Raw genomic sequence first — 16,867 nt, 5'->3', positions numbered from 1 at the left:
TGACCAGACTTTTCGATTTTCTATCCTTCTTAGACAAAGAAGAATAGAAAAGAAAACAGTTTTGGGGTTGCAGATTCATATAGAAATAAATATGTCTATTTCCATAGTTGGGGGACTTTAAATGTCTTATCTCTGGTAATAAGGATACCTCCTACCCTCCGTTACTGAGAGGGCTCTTGATATCACATGGTGGTTCATCTCTGCCTTCAAGGAAAAAAGAGGGTTACAGTGTCCTTTCTGTACTGGCTGCTTTTATGTATCTTTCAGTCAAAATAATCAATATGGGATGGCAACATGATTTGTGGCAACCTGGAAAAACTGAACCCATCTAGGGTAAAAGTAGGAGCCACTGAATCTTAGGTTCTTACTTTATAGGGGGATGAACAAAATGATCCAACCAAAATGTTATCATTTACTAAAATTCTTCCCATATATATATATATATATATATAGCAAAACAATTTTAGGATAGAAAATAAATTCATCCAAATTATTGGGTAGCTAGCTATGGCTTGAGTTCACATGGCTTTGACAACAGAAAATTTTTGTTTAAGCAAAAAACTATTTTAGTTTCCTGTAGAATCTATAATATATAGGAAAGAGTAGCAAAATATATTGTTCTAGGGGTTCAATGCTAGAGAATAATAGTGGTTTCTCCTCTATTTAGATACAAATCAGTAGTTCTGGCTCTCAAATACACACACACACAAAAAGCTACTTTTGCACCATTAAAGCCAGTTCCTGCATGACAATTAACTGGATGAATAATTTCTAGTAGAATCTTAGAGTTTACATGTATCCTCATGCCATTAGGGACCTAATAATTGAGGGATTCCAGGCATGATCATTTCCAAAGGACACCTTGGATATAATTAGCAGATTATTGCCATTATGGATCTTTTTTTTTCCCTCAAAACACATTGGTATTTATTTATTTTATTATTTTTTTAAATTTTACATTAACCTTTTACAATACATATTTTTTAAACAATATTTGCTTCCCCCTACCCCCTCAGGTTGAGTCCCCATAGAATTTCCTTCCCCCCCCCGAAAAGGAAAATAATTTCCTTCCCCAAGGTACTTTGCACCATCACTATATTCCCTTGTGCTCCTCCCTCCCTCCCTCTGATCCCTCTCCCTCCTCCTAGCCTGCAGTATGTATCTGATTTATAATTGTTTTTTTTTTTTTGCTTTGTTGTGTTTTGTACTGTTATTATTATTTTTTACACTGATGTCTTATATTGGTTCCCCTATATTCCTGTTATAAGTGAAACCATATGATATTTTTCTTTTTCCTTTGGGCTTATTTCACTGAGCATAATTCCTTCTAGCTCCATCTACGTTGCTATGAATGGCATGAGTTTATCTTTTTAGATTGCTGAATAATATTCCATTGTGTATATATACCACATATTCTAGATCCAGTCATCTATTTTTTGGAATTTGGGTTGTTTCCAGGTTTTACCTATTGTAAATAGTGCTGCAATAAACATAGGTATACAGGTGTTCTTTTGAATCTCTGTTTTTGTGTCCTTTGGGTAGATCCCTAGCAGTGGAATTGCTGGATCATATGGTAGCTCCATTTTTAGTAGACTGAGGAACCTCTAGACAGCTTCCATAGTGGTTGGACCAGTTTGCACTCCCACCAGCAATGTAGGAGAGTTCCTTTTTCACTGTATCCTTGCCAACAATTGTTGTTGCTTGTTTTGTTTGTTTGTTTGTTTGTTTGTTTTTTGTTTTTTTTTTTTTTTTTTTTTTGATATGTACCATTCTTACTGGTGTAAGGTGGTAAGCTTCTGTACATCAAAAGAGACATTAACCGAACAGAGAGACATCCCACTGATTGGGGGAAAATCTTTGCACTCCATTCAACTGATAAGGGACTGATCACAAAGATACACAAAGAACTTAGGAGGCTCAACAAAAACAAAATAAACAATCAGTCAAGAAATGGGAAGAAGAACTTAAAAGACATTTCTCCAAAGAGGAAATGTAAATGGCCAGAAGGCATATGAAAAAATGTTCAACATCCCTTATAATCAGGGAAATGCAAATCAACACAATGGTACTTATAATAGAAATTCTATTCGTGTTACTTGAAAAGCAGTTTTTACTATGACTAATATTTGCTTGTAATGCCACTTGGACTATTTACTATGACTAATATTTGCTTGTAATGCCACTTGGACTCCCACAAAGGACCCTTTTTAAGGTATATATATATATATATATATATATATATATATATATACACACACACACACACACATAAATACATATATATGTATATATAAATATATAACTATTGATATTTAAATTATTTCAAAATAATAATTTTTGAAGATCAAAAAATTTACCTATTATTACAAATACTGAAAATTGATGTTTCTTCCGTGTCATAATATTTAAATTAGTTTGTGATTTGGTACAGTTTAATGACAAGGTTAGTAAAATGCTAGTTAACTCTAAGCAAAAGTAGAGGTTTGCTGCACCTCCCCCTGCAGTGACCCTCAGGACTAATGGCTGTTGCCAAGGTCCCTGAGGTCCGGCGTGGGCAAGGAACCATGCGCGCAGGGGGAGAACAGCAAACTCCCTAAGATGCAGAGAAACTGAATGCCTGCCAAGAGATAACGACCACCAGATGCCGCCACAAAGATGGTTAAAAGAAATGCTGACCACCTGGAACCTTATCTCGCTTTCTCAAGGCCCACAAACTTTATTCTGCTACAACTGTTTCTCTAAAATCTTTCCTTTTTCTGGTCATTGATTGCTAATTAAAAAACTTACATAGTTTAATAATTAGGCTAATGCAAATGAAACATTACTAAACACTGTGTAATAATATAATTGTTAGTTTAATAATCTTTCTATTATGTGCTTGACTTTAGTACCTATGATTAACTGCATTATAAAATAAATTCACCCATGACAATTAATTATGAGTAAAAATGAGTAGGTAATAGTGATAGTTAGTGCAACTAAAAAAATAATTATATAGAACAGTAGAAAAAATTTATAGCCTGTCCAATTAGGAATGAGGCTAGGTCCAGATGTAACTTCAGACATAAATCACTGCCCTGTCAATTAAGCTAAGACTATGAGCAAACTGATCTCTTTGATGTTCACTGTTCCTATGCCTTTAGAAAAAACATATATATACTGACCACTAGCTTAATAAAGGCGCACTCAGATTTACACTCTCTCTTGAAGTGTGTCTGTTTGTCATTTCTTTAGCCGAATCCCTGACCACCCTGCACAGTCTCTCAACCCTGAGACGGCCTCATCGTCTACTGCTGTGCTGGTCCGCGGCAGAGGTTAGGCATTTTATCATGTTATGACCAGACCAGAAATTAAATATTTAAAGCAATTTACTATGATAATAAGGAAATAATTTGAGAACTATTTTAAAATTTGCTACATAAAAGTGATTTTCCAAATATGTTTTCAAAACAATTTATATTTAAAAATCCAATTATTTAGAATTCACCCACTAAAGGATGAACATCTTGGTTATCTTTTCTTCCATCTTTAGAGTGGAGAGTGAAAACCTAATGGTAACTGAGTGAGCCATTAGTACCTGTGAGCAGAGGTCCAAGCACCTATGATTACTGCAAAAAGTAACCATTTTCTCATAAAATCATGTCATAACTTTGTAGAACAACATTTGCAATCTCTGCCTAAATCCTGGGCCTTTGCACCATTCTTTGTGATGATTCTAAATGTCCTTGGCATGGTATTGGGCAGAGAGAGAGGTCAAGGTGGGATGAAGAGAAACTGTTAAGAGTAAGTTCATTGTATTCATTGTTCTAGAAAAGCACCATTGTTAGGCATATATTGATAAATTGAAATTTCAATCTTTGACATCAGATCAGCTGGTATATAGCAAGTATGAGAGTGGCTATTTGTTTTAGATCTGAGTTTATCAAGAAGACACTGCAGGTTATATTGCTTTGCTTCACCTGATTTTATATCATTCAACATCAGAAAATCACACAGGATTTTGTAGGTAACTGATTAGCTATCTCCTATGAACTGCCCAGAAGAGGTCAAAACTGGAAATATGTGGCACTTCCAACAAATGATAGGTGATATTTTGAACCAGCCTTAAGAAGTTATATTTTCCCACAGCACTCTTTGATGTTGAAACTTGTTTGGTAATGAAGAAAAGTCAAACTGTTTTCTTACAGCCTCAGAACCTACTTACACCTGCCACACACGAGAGGGCAGCAGAGACAATTCTATAATCATCCAATGAGTGAGAGTCTGCATCTGAAGACTCCCCTAATTTGTAGTGTTCTTGGAGGCCTTTGCCCCACCGCTTTCCCTCTGGTAACCTCAGTTCTGCAGATTCAAAGGGCTTGTTTTAGTTTGGTTTTGTCTATTCCTTTGTTTTGTGTCTCTGTATTACACATGTAATTGAAATTATCTGGTATTTATCTTTGTCTTTCTGACTTATTTCAGATGGAACAATCCCCTCCAGTTCTGTCTGTGTGGCTGTGAATGGCAAGACTTCATGTTTTTCATACCTGAGTAGTATTCCATGTGGATATGTACCACACCTTCTTTACAGTCATCCAGTGGTGCCACTGTGGTTGTTCCCTTATCTTGGCCACATAAACAGTGCTATAATGAAAATTGGAGTGCATATTTTTTTTTTCATTTACTGTTTTCTTTTTAACTCTTTGGTGGGGACTCCCTAGTGACCTAGGGTTTAAGTCTCAGTGCTATCACTGCCATGGCTACCCCAGCAGCCTGAATTTGATCCCAGGCAAGGGAGCTGATCCACATATGGTACAAAAGACCTCTCCAATCTTCCCTGCACTACTCCCCTCAGTAGTGTATTTCAGTAAAATATCCTCCCCCACTCTGCCTCTGGTGAATCCTTTCACTCTCTACATCTCTGGCCTATACCTCAGTTCTTCTACACAAAAATAAATTAATAATTTTTTTAAAGATTTATTTATTTATTTATACAAGCACTGGGTACAGTCAGAAGCGCGGGAGGGTGAGATAATTCACCAGAGCCAGAGTGAGAAACAGAACAGGCAGATGAAATACACTGCTGAGGGGAGCAGCGTGTACCACATGAGACCCTTGACCAGCAGCCGGGGATCGATCAGGTGCTCCAGAGGCTGTGGGCAGCTTAAAAAAATCCTCTTTGTTTAGATAGATATCTAGGAGTAGAATTGCTGTTTTGTATGGTGTATATATTTTTTTTTAATATTTTAAGAAACTTCTGTGCTGTTTTTCATAGAGACAGGACCAGTCTACACTCACCAACAGGGTATAAGGATTCATTCTTTTCTACTCCCTTACCAAAACTTGTTTTGTCTTATCTTTTTGATACAAGCCATTCTTACAGGTCTGAGTTAAAGTGTTATTGTGGTTTTCAATTATATTTTTGCCGATGGCCCCCTGCAGCATATTTTCCTGTTAAGTAACAATGAACATTTTTCTTTTTTTTTATAAAGTTTTTTTTAAAGATTTATTTATTTATTTTATTGTACAAGAGCCGGGGTACAGGCCAAATGTGCGGGAGGGTGAGAGGATTCACCAGAGACAGAGCAGGGAAGAGAACAGGCAGACTGACAAAATACACCGCTGACGGGAGCAGCGGGGAGACAGGAGAGGTCTGCTGCGCCATGTGGGACCCTCGCCAGCTGGCAGGGATTGAACTGGCTGCCGACAGCTTCACTCAACCAACTGTGCCACCAGGGAAGGCCCCAATGAATGTTTTTCATGGCCTGCTGGACATCTACATGCTTTCTTTGGGCAAGTGTCTAGCTTTCCTGCCATTTTAGAATGGGTTATTTGATTTTATCTGTTGTTGGGTTGTAGAGGTTCTTCATAACTTTTGGACACATGGCATAGCAGACCTGTCCTGTCTCACCTGCTACTCCCCTCAGCAGTGTATTTCAGTAGATATACCTGTTCTACTCCCCACTCTGTCTCTGGTGAATCCTCTCACCCTCTTCACCTCTGGCCTACACCCCAGATCTTGTATGCATAGATAAGGAAGAATAGATTTTTAAAAAATAAAAGATAAAGATAAAACTCCTGTCTTTTTTGACAATGTGGATAAAATTTGAGATGATTATATTTAGTGAAATAAGTCAGAAAGTGAAAGAGTTTCACTTGTGAAATATAAAAATCTAAAGGAAACAAACTGGCAAAACAACAAAAACGACTCTTAGATTTTGAAAAACCTGTGACTCTTATGAAAGGGGAGACTGGTGAGGGTTGAGGGGGGGTGTGAAACTATACTCCCCAAATTATGTAGTTTTAAAAATGATTGGTAAAGATAAAAAAGAGTCTAAGTGGGCATTGAAAGGAGAGAGTGGGGAAAAATATAATAAATTCCAAAAAAGAAAATGTCTTCTTATAGCAGAGTCAACAATCCTCTTCTTTGAACATTTAACAACATATTGCTACAAACTTTGTCTGTGATTTATAGAATCTACACTTCCCCAATTCTACCTGTAGTCCATATCATCACCCTCCCTCTATCTCCCAAATCAATGATCTATTTTCATATATATTCTCTTACTGATTATCTCAATTATTGAATGTTTTAATGTTACAACTAAAGGACCACTTTATCAGCATAAGATAAATATTAACACATTACTACTCCAAGTAACAGCTATATATGTGCACATATACACATACATATTTGTGTGTGATATAGCACATATGTGTTTATGTACATTTATTTAACATTATATCTTTATGCACATATGTCTATAATCATGTTTATATAACATATATTGTTTATTTTTATATATTACATTATATATATATATATGTTTATATATCACCTGCATATCATTTATTATATCATATGTATATAAGCATGTGTATGTATACTTTTTTTAAAGATTTATTTTATTTATACAAGAGCTAGGGTACAGGCCAGATGTGCGGGAGGATGAGAGGGTTCACCAAAGACAGAGCGGGGAACAGAACAGGGAGACTGACAAAACACACTGCTGAGGGGAGCAGCCGGAGAGACGGGAGAGGTCTGCTTGCCATGTGGGTTGCTCCAAGCCTGGTGGGGATGGAACTGGCACTGCAGAGGCTGTGGACAGCTTCACAGCACTGCACTCAACCGCCTGTGCCACCAGGGAGGGCCAAGTGTGTGTGTATATATACTTTTAAAAAAGAAAGAGGAGACAATATAGTTATCATTAACCTTATGCATACTCTTCCAGCATGGAATTTATAGCTATGAATGTACATTCATATTGAAAATATATTCAGTTCTCACTCTTCCTAAATCAAGCAGGTGATCACTCCCTCCTTACCAATTGACTTCAGAAATGGAAAGCAATATTCCCCTCTGAAGTTCACAAGTGCACACTGACACACACAAAGATGCACACACACACGTAGGGTTTCTATGTATATGTGTCTTTTTTTCTATTTCTAAATGAAAAAAAATATTTCTTACCTCTATAAAATAATAATATAAATCATAAAAGAAACCAAGTTTATTTTGCTTAAAAGATGTTCATATATTCCAAACTTTTTGTACTAGTTGTGCATGTTCAGGATGTTTTCACATAGGTGATGCCAATAACTTTTTTCATGTGTAGATAAAGGAAATGATGGCTACCTGATGACCACCAAGTGCTTTGACCATTTAGATTTCATTTCTAAGATGTCCAATTTAGTTAGAAAATTTTTCTGTTCACCATTTTTTAGTGTGTAGAAGAAACTTCATTTAGTGTTTATAGAAACAACAACCAAAAAATCAGTGTCCCTTCTTTGCCCTTTTCTGTAAAGACAGTTAGTTTAGAATTACTAACATGTCTATTTTGTCTCTCTCTTCTCTTTCCCTTTTTTTCTATTTAAGAAGAATGGACAATGAAAAGGAGAGGATTTCTCCAATTCCTGCAGAATTTTCCTGGAATTTGTTGTAAATATATTTGTCTTTTGTTTATTCTTTCCACATCTAAAATCATTTCCATTGCATTTTTATAGTTGCCTATAGCTGTCTTGTCTGAGAATCCTATTGATTCACTATTTGCTTTGTTCTCAGTAGGCTGATTCTCTTTTTGTAGGTTTATTAGCAAGGTTGTTAACACTTAACCTGGCTCTTTACTTCCAGGCACAAATTTTTAACTCAAGGTTAAACCATGATCTTGGAGAAAGGACATGGCTTACAGAGACGGGTTGCTGCTTATGATGGATTCATTAGATAAGCATGACATTTTTTAAATTATGGAATATAGAAACAGCACATGTAACTGTTCTGATTTCCTTTATCTAGAATGAATACAGAGATAAATTGTCTTCTTTTCATATTATATATAATATTCCATAACATAATAAGTATGTACTAAAATGCAAGATTTTAGTAAAACAAATTAATAGAATGACTTCCTTGGAGATTTCTACAAACAATATTGATGATATTATATGTATCAATCAGTTCTAATATATATGTTAATAGGTATACTAGGTATATATGTGATATCCTTGTTTTAGTAGGTGATGCTTATTTTTATAAAATTTAGCTCCTTTCCCCCAAGTTTCCCATCCTTTCTATCATTCTAGACAATGTATTTAAAAAAAAAATACTTGTGAATATCCCCATGAATTTTACTAAGCCTTTCTTAATTAATGCATGCATTTTAATTATTATTATTTATCAAGTCAATGAGTTGAAATTTATAGAAATACTTAATCTGATATGCTCATAAATAATATTTAATATTCACTAGTATTATTGCTCCAACATTATTGAAAAAAACAATATTCCCCAAAGATGCTAACATTGTAACAAATAATTTTTTGGGGAGAATCATTAGTAGGACAAAATTTGTATAAAGTTTTGGTTAATATTTGTTACCAACTGATTTAAAAATGACTATACAGCTCTATGGAAAGAAATACTATACTTTCAAATAAGTGATAAAATAGAGTTTACATTATGATTGAGTGCATTGCATCAATCCTTATCAAAAGTTATCAAGTGGAGACATTTCACAATGATATTATAGAATTCTGATAGAATAATTTGCTATCTATTGACACATGCAACTTGTATAATTGGAAATAAAAATGTCTTCAGTTTACAACTGATATTTAATTGCAAATAATTACCACCATATAGACTGATAAGTTGAGTTTAAGATAGATTTGTTTATTTTTTTGCAAATATATAAGCAATCAATTCCTATAATTTTTTTGAAATAAATTATTCACATAGCAATTTTCTCAGTGCCATTATGACATCCTTATTCCTGAGACTGTATATCAAGGGATTGAACAAGGGAGTCACAATAGTATAGAAAAGAGAAAGTATTTTGTCAGTTCCTGCTGAATCTTTGGTTTTAGGTCTTAATTAAGTTATAGTGCCTGATCCAAAAAACAATACCACAACTATGAGATGCGAAGAACAGGTGGAGAAGGCTTTGGCCCGACTTGTGATGGCAATTTCAGGATGGTGGAGATGATTTTGCCATAAGAGACAAGGATCAGCAGAAATGGAACTGTGACAAACAATACAGCAACTACGTAAACCATCATCTGATTCACAAGGGTGTCCCCACAGGCCAGTTTGAGTATTGGGGGGATGTCACAGAAGAAGTGGTTGATGCAGTTAGAATTACAAAAGGGTAAAGAGAAAATCTGGTAAGTCTGTCCTATTTGGACTGGAATCCCACTGACCCAGGAGCCGGCCACCAGCTGGACACAGAACTTGTGGTTCATGACCAGAGGGTAGTGCAGAGGGTTACAGATGGCCACATAGTGGTCATAGGCCATCAGAGCCAGCAGGAAGCACTCGGTGGCCCCCAGTACAAGAACACAACACATTTGTGCAGCACAGGCAACAAAAGAAATCATTCTCCTCTGGGTCCAGAGATTTATGAGCATTCTGGGATAGTGTAGCTGATACATAGCAGATTCCCAAGAAAGAAAAATTACCAAGGAAAGTATACATGGGGGTATACTTTTGTTATCAGAAATATGGTACTATTGCCCAACAAGATAATAATATATATGGCTAAGAACAATGTAAATAGTAACCAGCGGAGATGGGGAACCTCCACAAAGCCCAAGAGAATAAATTCCATCAGTCTAGTTAGATTTTCTTCAGGAGGTTTTTCTTCTTTCATCTGCAGAAGGAGAAATTTAATGTGTGATTTTCACTTTGCCTTCATAGATCAGCATCCCTTCCCTATATTGATTCAGGACATGAGATTGGCTTTTAGGATCATTGCAATTTGTTTCACTTTAAGATTGCTACTATTTATGTCATTCTCATTTTGTTTTCAGTTTAGATTCAACTATCACTGTACACTGTGCTTGCACACCTAATACAAGGTTGAATATTTGATTTGGAAATTAAGTGAAGCAGTACACACTTTTGAAATAAAATCCCACTTTTAAAAGGAAGAAAAGAATAAATATACAAAATAATAAAATTCCAATAATTTGTATCATTTTTATGGATGACACATTCATGAATTATATAATATATATTCATATATAAAAATATATAAAATTATATACATTTCTAGTTATGCACCCCATATGTTAGTGATGAAATCATAAGTGTATAACATAAAATATGTAATATGTAAGATTGGGGTTTTCCTCAAGAGGATAACAAAGAAGAAAGGCAGAGATTTATTCTGTGTACTCTAAAAAAGTTATTTATGCAATTTTCTTTTTTGTAAATGCTTCAGTTCTTTTTAATAATGCAAAATAATGTTCTAGTAGCTTTTTTTTAAATCCAAGCCTATATTCCCTCAATAAGTCCAAATGATGAAGGGAATGCATAACAATATTCTAATTTAGCTGATATGGGAAGTTACCTAAGCTTCAGCTATATTTGTACATTTGATATAAATTAGTAAACTAGCCCTTGAAATTCAGAAAAGAATATTCAACTTAAAACTTTATTTTATTATTTTACAAAGTCATTCACTTTCACTTACAATGTTTTCCTTAACATTAATGTTATTTAGAGTCTCAAAGGATAAAATTTATTTCATGGATTGCTTTACTTCAGAACTCTTATTACAATGTCAAGCTAAACACACAAATATAACACTAATTTATTACAATTCCCTGGCTCAGAATGAAGATTTCCTATGATTTATTATCTATACCTTGAAAAGTGCTTCAATTATTGTAGTTTGCAGTATTTTAAAGCAATTTAATAGCATCATTAACATTCATTCACTGTAAATTATATTTAATGGGATCAGAAAATGTATTCAAAATCACGCATTTGCTATTAAATATTAAACAATAATTTTAATTTAGAAGTCATGTAAGTTAAAGTTTAGTGTTAATATAAAATATTTCATATTTACTTTCTTATTTGATATGATGTTAATTCTTTTCTCAGTATAAGAACTTAAATATTTAAATTACTGTAGGTGAAACCACTTGTTTTATCAAGGATATCAAGTGACATCTCTGAACATAAAGTGCTCTTTAAATATAAATAGTTCCCAAGGCCCCAGGGATCTTTTCCACCTGACACATGTAAATTTCTCATGACATTTCTAAAATCATCTCCTTGGAACTCTCTGATTTGTTATATTTTATTTTCTGAGAAAGCACTCATTGTTATCTCTCTCACTTAGTGAAACTTAATTTTGATATTGTCATCTATTCTTCTTTCTCTTAAACTTTATGATGCTTCAAAAATATGGTTTTTATAATTTATCCAAATATTATAATGTTATAGTGAAGACTGGCTTGTTATTACCCAGTGCTTTTTTTTTTAACCAGAAATGGAAGGATTTCCTATTTGATTTAAATTTGTTTCAAATAATGAAAATTATATGTCACTTGGCTTTTAGTATGTCTTTTTTAATAGAAACTTTGATTTATTTCTCAAACAGTTCAGTAGTATTACCAGTTTGAATCATATTTTTGTTGTTGATTATTAATTTTTGAAGTAAAGGACAATTTACTTTTCTGAATTAGTTTCAGGAAAGAACAGAAGCATGTATAAAAGTAATAGACAATCTTATTTTAATTTTAATTTGTATTTTTATAATGACTAATGATGGTAAGCATCTTTCAGTGAGGTCTGTATCTCCTCTGTTAAAATATTTATTCAGGTTACATGTATATTTGATAGATTGCTTCTTTTCTTATAATTGAGTTTTGTGTATTTAAGTTTTGCGTGTGCTTAGCATATTCTCTATATATTTACTTTTTGGATATACAATTTGAAAGTATTTCCCACTTTGGCTTTTATTTTAAATCTATAAATAATGTTAATCTCAAAGAAAAATATTTTAATTTTGATGCAGTCCCATTTATGGATATTATTATGTATTGCACACTTGGTTGGTTACATACATAAAATGTGTTGCCTAATTTCAGGTCACAAATATTTTCCTCTTTTTTTCCTGATGATTCTGTCATTTGATATTCTACACATAAATTTATTACCCAATTTTATTCCTTTTTATAAGCCATGAATTTTAGGCTTAGGTACTTAAATGTTTAGTAGACTTTCTTTTACTTATGAAATATAGTAACATTATCATGATTTTTTTTTGAGTATTTTAAAAAAGATTGAAGTAGAGTCATACATCAGTACTGATATAAGTGTTCATAATCATAAATTTTTTGAACATTTGGTTTTTGGGTAACTATTTCAAATAATGGCAAAGGGGGGTCATATTATTTGTAACCCATTTTACAAGTGAACTCTTCAAACTGAAGAATGAATACTGCTTTCTAATAACAAAATTACACAGAAACATCAACAAAGTGGATGGGAAAGATAAATATTTTTTAAATGTAAAAGTGTGTGCACACACAGCTTTCAGATGATGAAATAACCACTGTGGAAAATCTTACCACTAACAATCACATCTACAGGGCCTTTCTACTGTGCCCCCATTGCTACGTGAATTGCATTAAATTGACTACTAATGAATTATGTTTATATCCATGGCTGCCTCCAAAGCTATGGGGTGTTAAACACATGCAAAGCAAAGCAAAGCACTCTTGACACTCAAAGTGCTCAGTCACACCAGTTTTCTTAAAAGTACCAGACCAGCAACTTTGTAAATCATTTCCTAACTCAAAAATATTTCTGCACCAATTGAAAGATACTGACAAGAAATCAATCAGCACCAAATATTGTCAACATGACATCCTGATATTTTCTCCCTTAGAACTGTATTCAAGCATATACAGCAAACCTTGCATGTATATAGTTCACACAGGAGTATTTCTGAAGTTTCAGTGTTGATAGTCTGGGACTTTTGAAATGATGGCAACAGAGGGTTCCTAGCCTCTCCAACCTTCCCTTCCCCTCCCCCCCCTCTTTCCACCTCCCTCCTCTTCGATTCCATAGCTATGACTTCTGCAAACTTCCAGGAATGAAAGGAGGTGAAAATAAAAGACACAGCCTTTGTTGGCTGTGCAGTCACCTCACTAGCAAGAATTGAGTCATCTGCTCACACTTAGCAGGAAGGTTGTGGTGATATATGGACTATTTCAAATCCCCAAACTACAGTTAGGGAATAGATAAATGTGGGATAGAAGTTACTGTTGGTAAATCTGTGCTGGTCTATGGTATATCCAGTATCAAATTATTGCCTCTATGTATCCTTACTTTGCAGAGTTTAAATAAATTCCCACATATTATGTGGCTGAAAAACCACATATTTGTTATTTATTATCTTAGCAGTTCTATGTATATCATGATTATGAAATACTAGAATCGTTTCCTTGAAACCCCCTATAAACAAACAAAAAAACCCACACATTCATGAGATACTAATGAGGCTATTATTAAGTCTTACTAAGGGCAGAGGGGAAAGATTGATAACTACATAAAGAGTAATGATTACAGAGACAGAAATGTAGAGTTTAAAAGGGTTATGCCCATGACTGAAAACCTAGACTATTTAAGGGTACATATTTATTCAATGAGTTTTAGTTATAAAATATTGTGATTTATTTTGTTTTAATTACTAGAATATGTGACACTATGATAACAAATGGTGCTCTTTAAATAGATACATCCTTTTACTCTGTAGAAAAGCTCTCCTAAGAACAGAGGCATACCTTAAATTTCATTTGAAAAAAGGGAAACTATATGAGAATAATGTCTTGGTCATTACTCAGAACTTAGCAGAGTCAATTCATGGATAGTCAAATAATTTTATAGAGGATCAGATGACTTTTTATAAACTATATCATAAGTTACTCTCCAATCATGGTTATGTGTGTCATATAAATGATAAATCCAGGGGATAATTTCAAAAGGCCGCCACATGGTGGATGAACACATCAGGAAGACAAAGGGGAGAGAAATAAATAAAAGGAGAAAATACAAAGACCTTAAAGTTTTTGTAAAAGTACAAAGACATAATTTGATTTTTAATTGACCAAAAGTTCATAATGACATAATCATTCATTGATATTTTCTTTGAATATTACCAAAAATTAAGTCTACATACTCCCTATTTAGGTGAGGAAAGATTTGTGTAGCACATTTTAAAAAATCTGAGCGTATAACAACAGTGTAAAGAAAATAATACTAATGTGGAAGCAAGTAGGTTTTCTTGCTCAGACAGTTAATACTGTAGAAAGTCCCAGTTAGATATCATAAACAATCTCTTAATATGAGCTGCTGATTCAAGAATCTGGAGTTGGGAGGGGGCAGTCATTAATGATAATATCAGTTCAAACATTTAATGATGCCAAACACTTTAGAGAGGGTTAAAGGCATGAAAGATTTGTTATATTGCTCTTTTTTTAGTAATGATGTGGATTTTAGTGTAATTCTGAAAATAAGTTCCAATATTTCTTTCTCTTGAAAACTCACAGGTGTTGGGATATTTTTAGCTATGAATTGGTATGGGAGTAACTGTTTGTAAATAAGAAGAAATATTTATAAATGTAATAAATTAAAATTTAATTATACTTATAATTTAAAGTATCAAATTATTTAATAAAACATATTCAATAATATGAATATAAATCATTACCTAAAATGAAATATAAATGATAAATAAGAAGAAATAATTCAAAGCACATTACTTTGGAACCAGATTTCTACAGAGAGCAGAGAAATACATGCAGAGTAAAGTGTGGGTGCATGCTCTCTGTATATCATTTGCTTCACTAAAAACTTATCAAGAAGAAAACTGGGTGAAGGAAAGCTGCTGTTATGATGAGTGAAATTCACATAGATGCATTGCATGTTAAACAAATATGCCACATTGTTTATTGATCCTCAAAATCCCTAGATTTTGCCAGGGCAGGGATCTGTTATAGGTCATAGCAACATTTATTTATTCATTCACACAGTCAATTACTCACTCAACAAACATTCATGTTAAACTGTTCCTGGTCATTGTTGGTGGCAGAATCCCAAAATGCTACCAAATAATACAGCAAATATTTTTAAAACATTTATGTAAATATCTTATATCCATTTGTACATTTTAGTCAAAATTTTTAGCAGATTGAATTCATTTGTTTTTTAGTTTTTATATGGACTCTCATGCATATTTTTTTTTTTACAGAAACAATCTATTGTATGGGTATGGAACGTTGAAGATAGATCAATTTGCCTTGTATAGATCCCTGCACAGTAAATGTAGGCTACTATTTAGAAGTGTCTGAAAGAACAACACAAGTTGACATGATGAACTTAAAAGGAAATGTGGGGAGTGTGATGTTTTGCTGAAAACTGGCAAAACAGAAACAACATTTACAATTAAACTCATTGCATTATTTTTTAGAGAATAATTTTCTCAGTGCTGCAATTACATCCTTATTCCTGAGACTGTATATCAAGGGATTGAACATGGGAGTCACTATGGTGTAGAAAGGTGAGAGCACTTTGTCAGTTCCAGCAGAGTGTTGGACTTTGGTCTTAAGTAAGTTACAGTAGCAGATCCAAAGAATAAAACCACAACTATGAGATGCGAAGAGCAGGTGGAAAAGGCTTTGGCCCTTCCGCTGGCTGTTGGCAGCTTCAGAATTGTGGAAATGATTTTGCTGTAAGAGGCAACTATCAGCATAAATGGGACTGCAATAATCACCAAAGTTGCTACATAGATGGATATCTCATTTACAAAAGTGTCCCCACAGGCCAGCTTGAGAATGGGGGGAATGTCACAGAAGAAGTGGTTAATTTGGTTAGAATTACAGAAATGCAGAGAGAATATCAGGCTTGTTTGTCCTATCTGGATTGGGATTCTGGTGAGCCAGGCGCCAATAGCCAACTGAACACACATCTTGTGGTTCATGACCAGGGGGTAGTGCAGAGGGTTACAAATGGCCACATAGCGGTCATAGGACATCATGGCCAGCAGGAAACACTCAGTAGTTCCCAGTGTAAGGAAAAAGTACATTTGAGTGGCACATTCCAGCCTATAAATGCTTCTTTTCTGAGTCCACAGGTTCTTCAGAATCCTAGGAAGCGTGACTGACACATAACAGATTTCCAATGAGGAAAAGTTTGCTAGGAAAAAATACATGGGTTTCTGCAGTGCAGATTCAATCCTGGTTACTATAATGATGAGGCTATTTCCTATTAAGATAATCATATAAATGATGGCAAACACCCCAAATAGTAACCCTTGGAGGTTTGGAAGGTCATAAAATCCCATGAGTACAAATTGTGTCACAGAGGAAACATTGTCCTCTGATTTCATCTTGTCGTAGGACATCTGTAGAAATGGCATAGTAATAATAAGTACAAATAGGTTACTTTCTGTAGATTTGTTCTTTTATGTAACAACTAAAGATAACATAACATCAATTTCTTATAAACACTAAACCTATAGCAGACAGGAACCTGAAAAGTATAGTGAATTGTATTTTTAATTATTATTAAATGCAAAATTTGGAAAAAAAAACC

At 34.0% G+C, this 16,867-nt stretch overlaps 1 protein-coding gene and 1 pseudogene across 1 annotated transcript; both read right to left on the bottom strand.

Annotated features, from left to right (window-relative positions):
- Positions 1-9,202: 9,202 nt before the first annotated feature.
- LOC119250883 (olfactory receptor 10AG1-like) lies at positions 9,203-10,124 on the bottom strand (annotated as a pseudogene).
- A 5,694-nt stretch (positions 10,125-15,818) lies between these two features.
- Positions 15,819-16,616, bottom strand: LOC119250787 (olfactory receptor 10AG1-like). The gene has a single exon (XM_037518395.2). It carries the CDS (start codon positions 16,614-16,616, stop codon positions 15,819-15,821), a length of 798 nt encoding a protein of 265 aa, XP_037374292.2.
- Positions 16,617-16,867: the final 251 nt, after the last annotated feature.

This window comes from Talpa occidentalis, unplaced genomic scaffold, assembly GCF_014898055.3.
Source record: "Talpa occidentalis isolate TD23 unplaced genomic scaffold, MPIMG_talOcc4v2.1 talOcc4.18, whole genome shotgun sequence".
Lineage (NCBI taxonomy): Eukaryota > Metazoa > Chordata > Mammalia > Eulipotyphla > Talpidae > Talpa > Talpa occidentalis.
Note: the sequence above shows the minus strand (reverse complement) of the source record. Positions and strands in the feature narration are given on the sequence as shown.

What these genes read in the sequence shown, in the direction of transcription:
- LOC119250787 (XM_037518395.2), bottom strand. Translation starts at nt 16,616, where the DNA reads ATGGGATTTTATGACCTTCCAAACCTCCAAGGGTTACTATTTGGGGTG.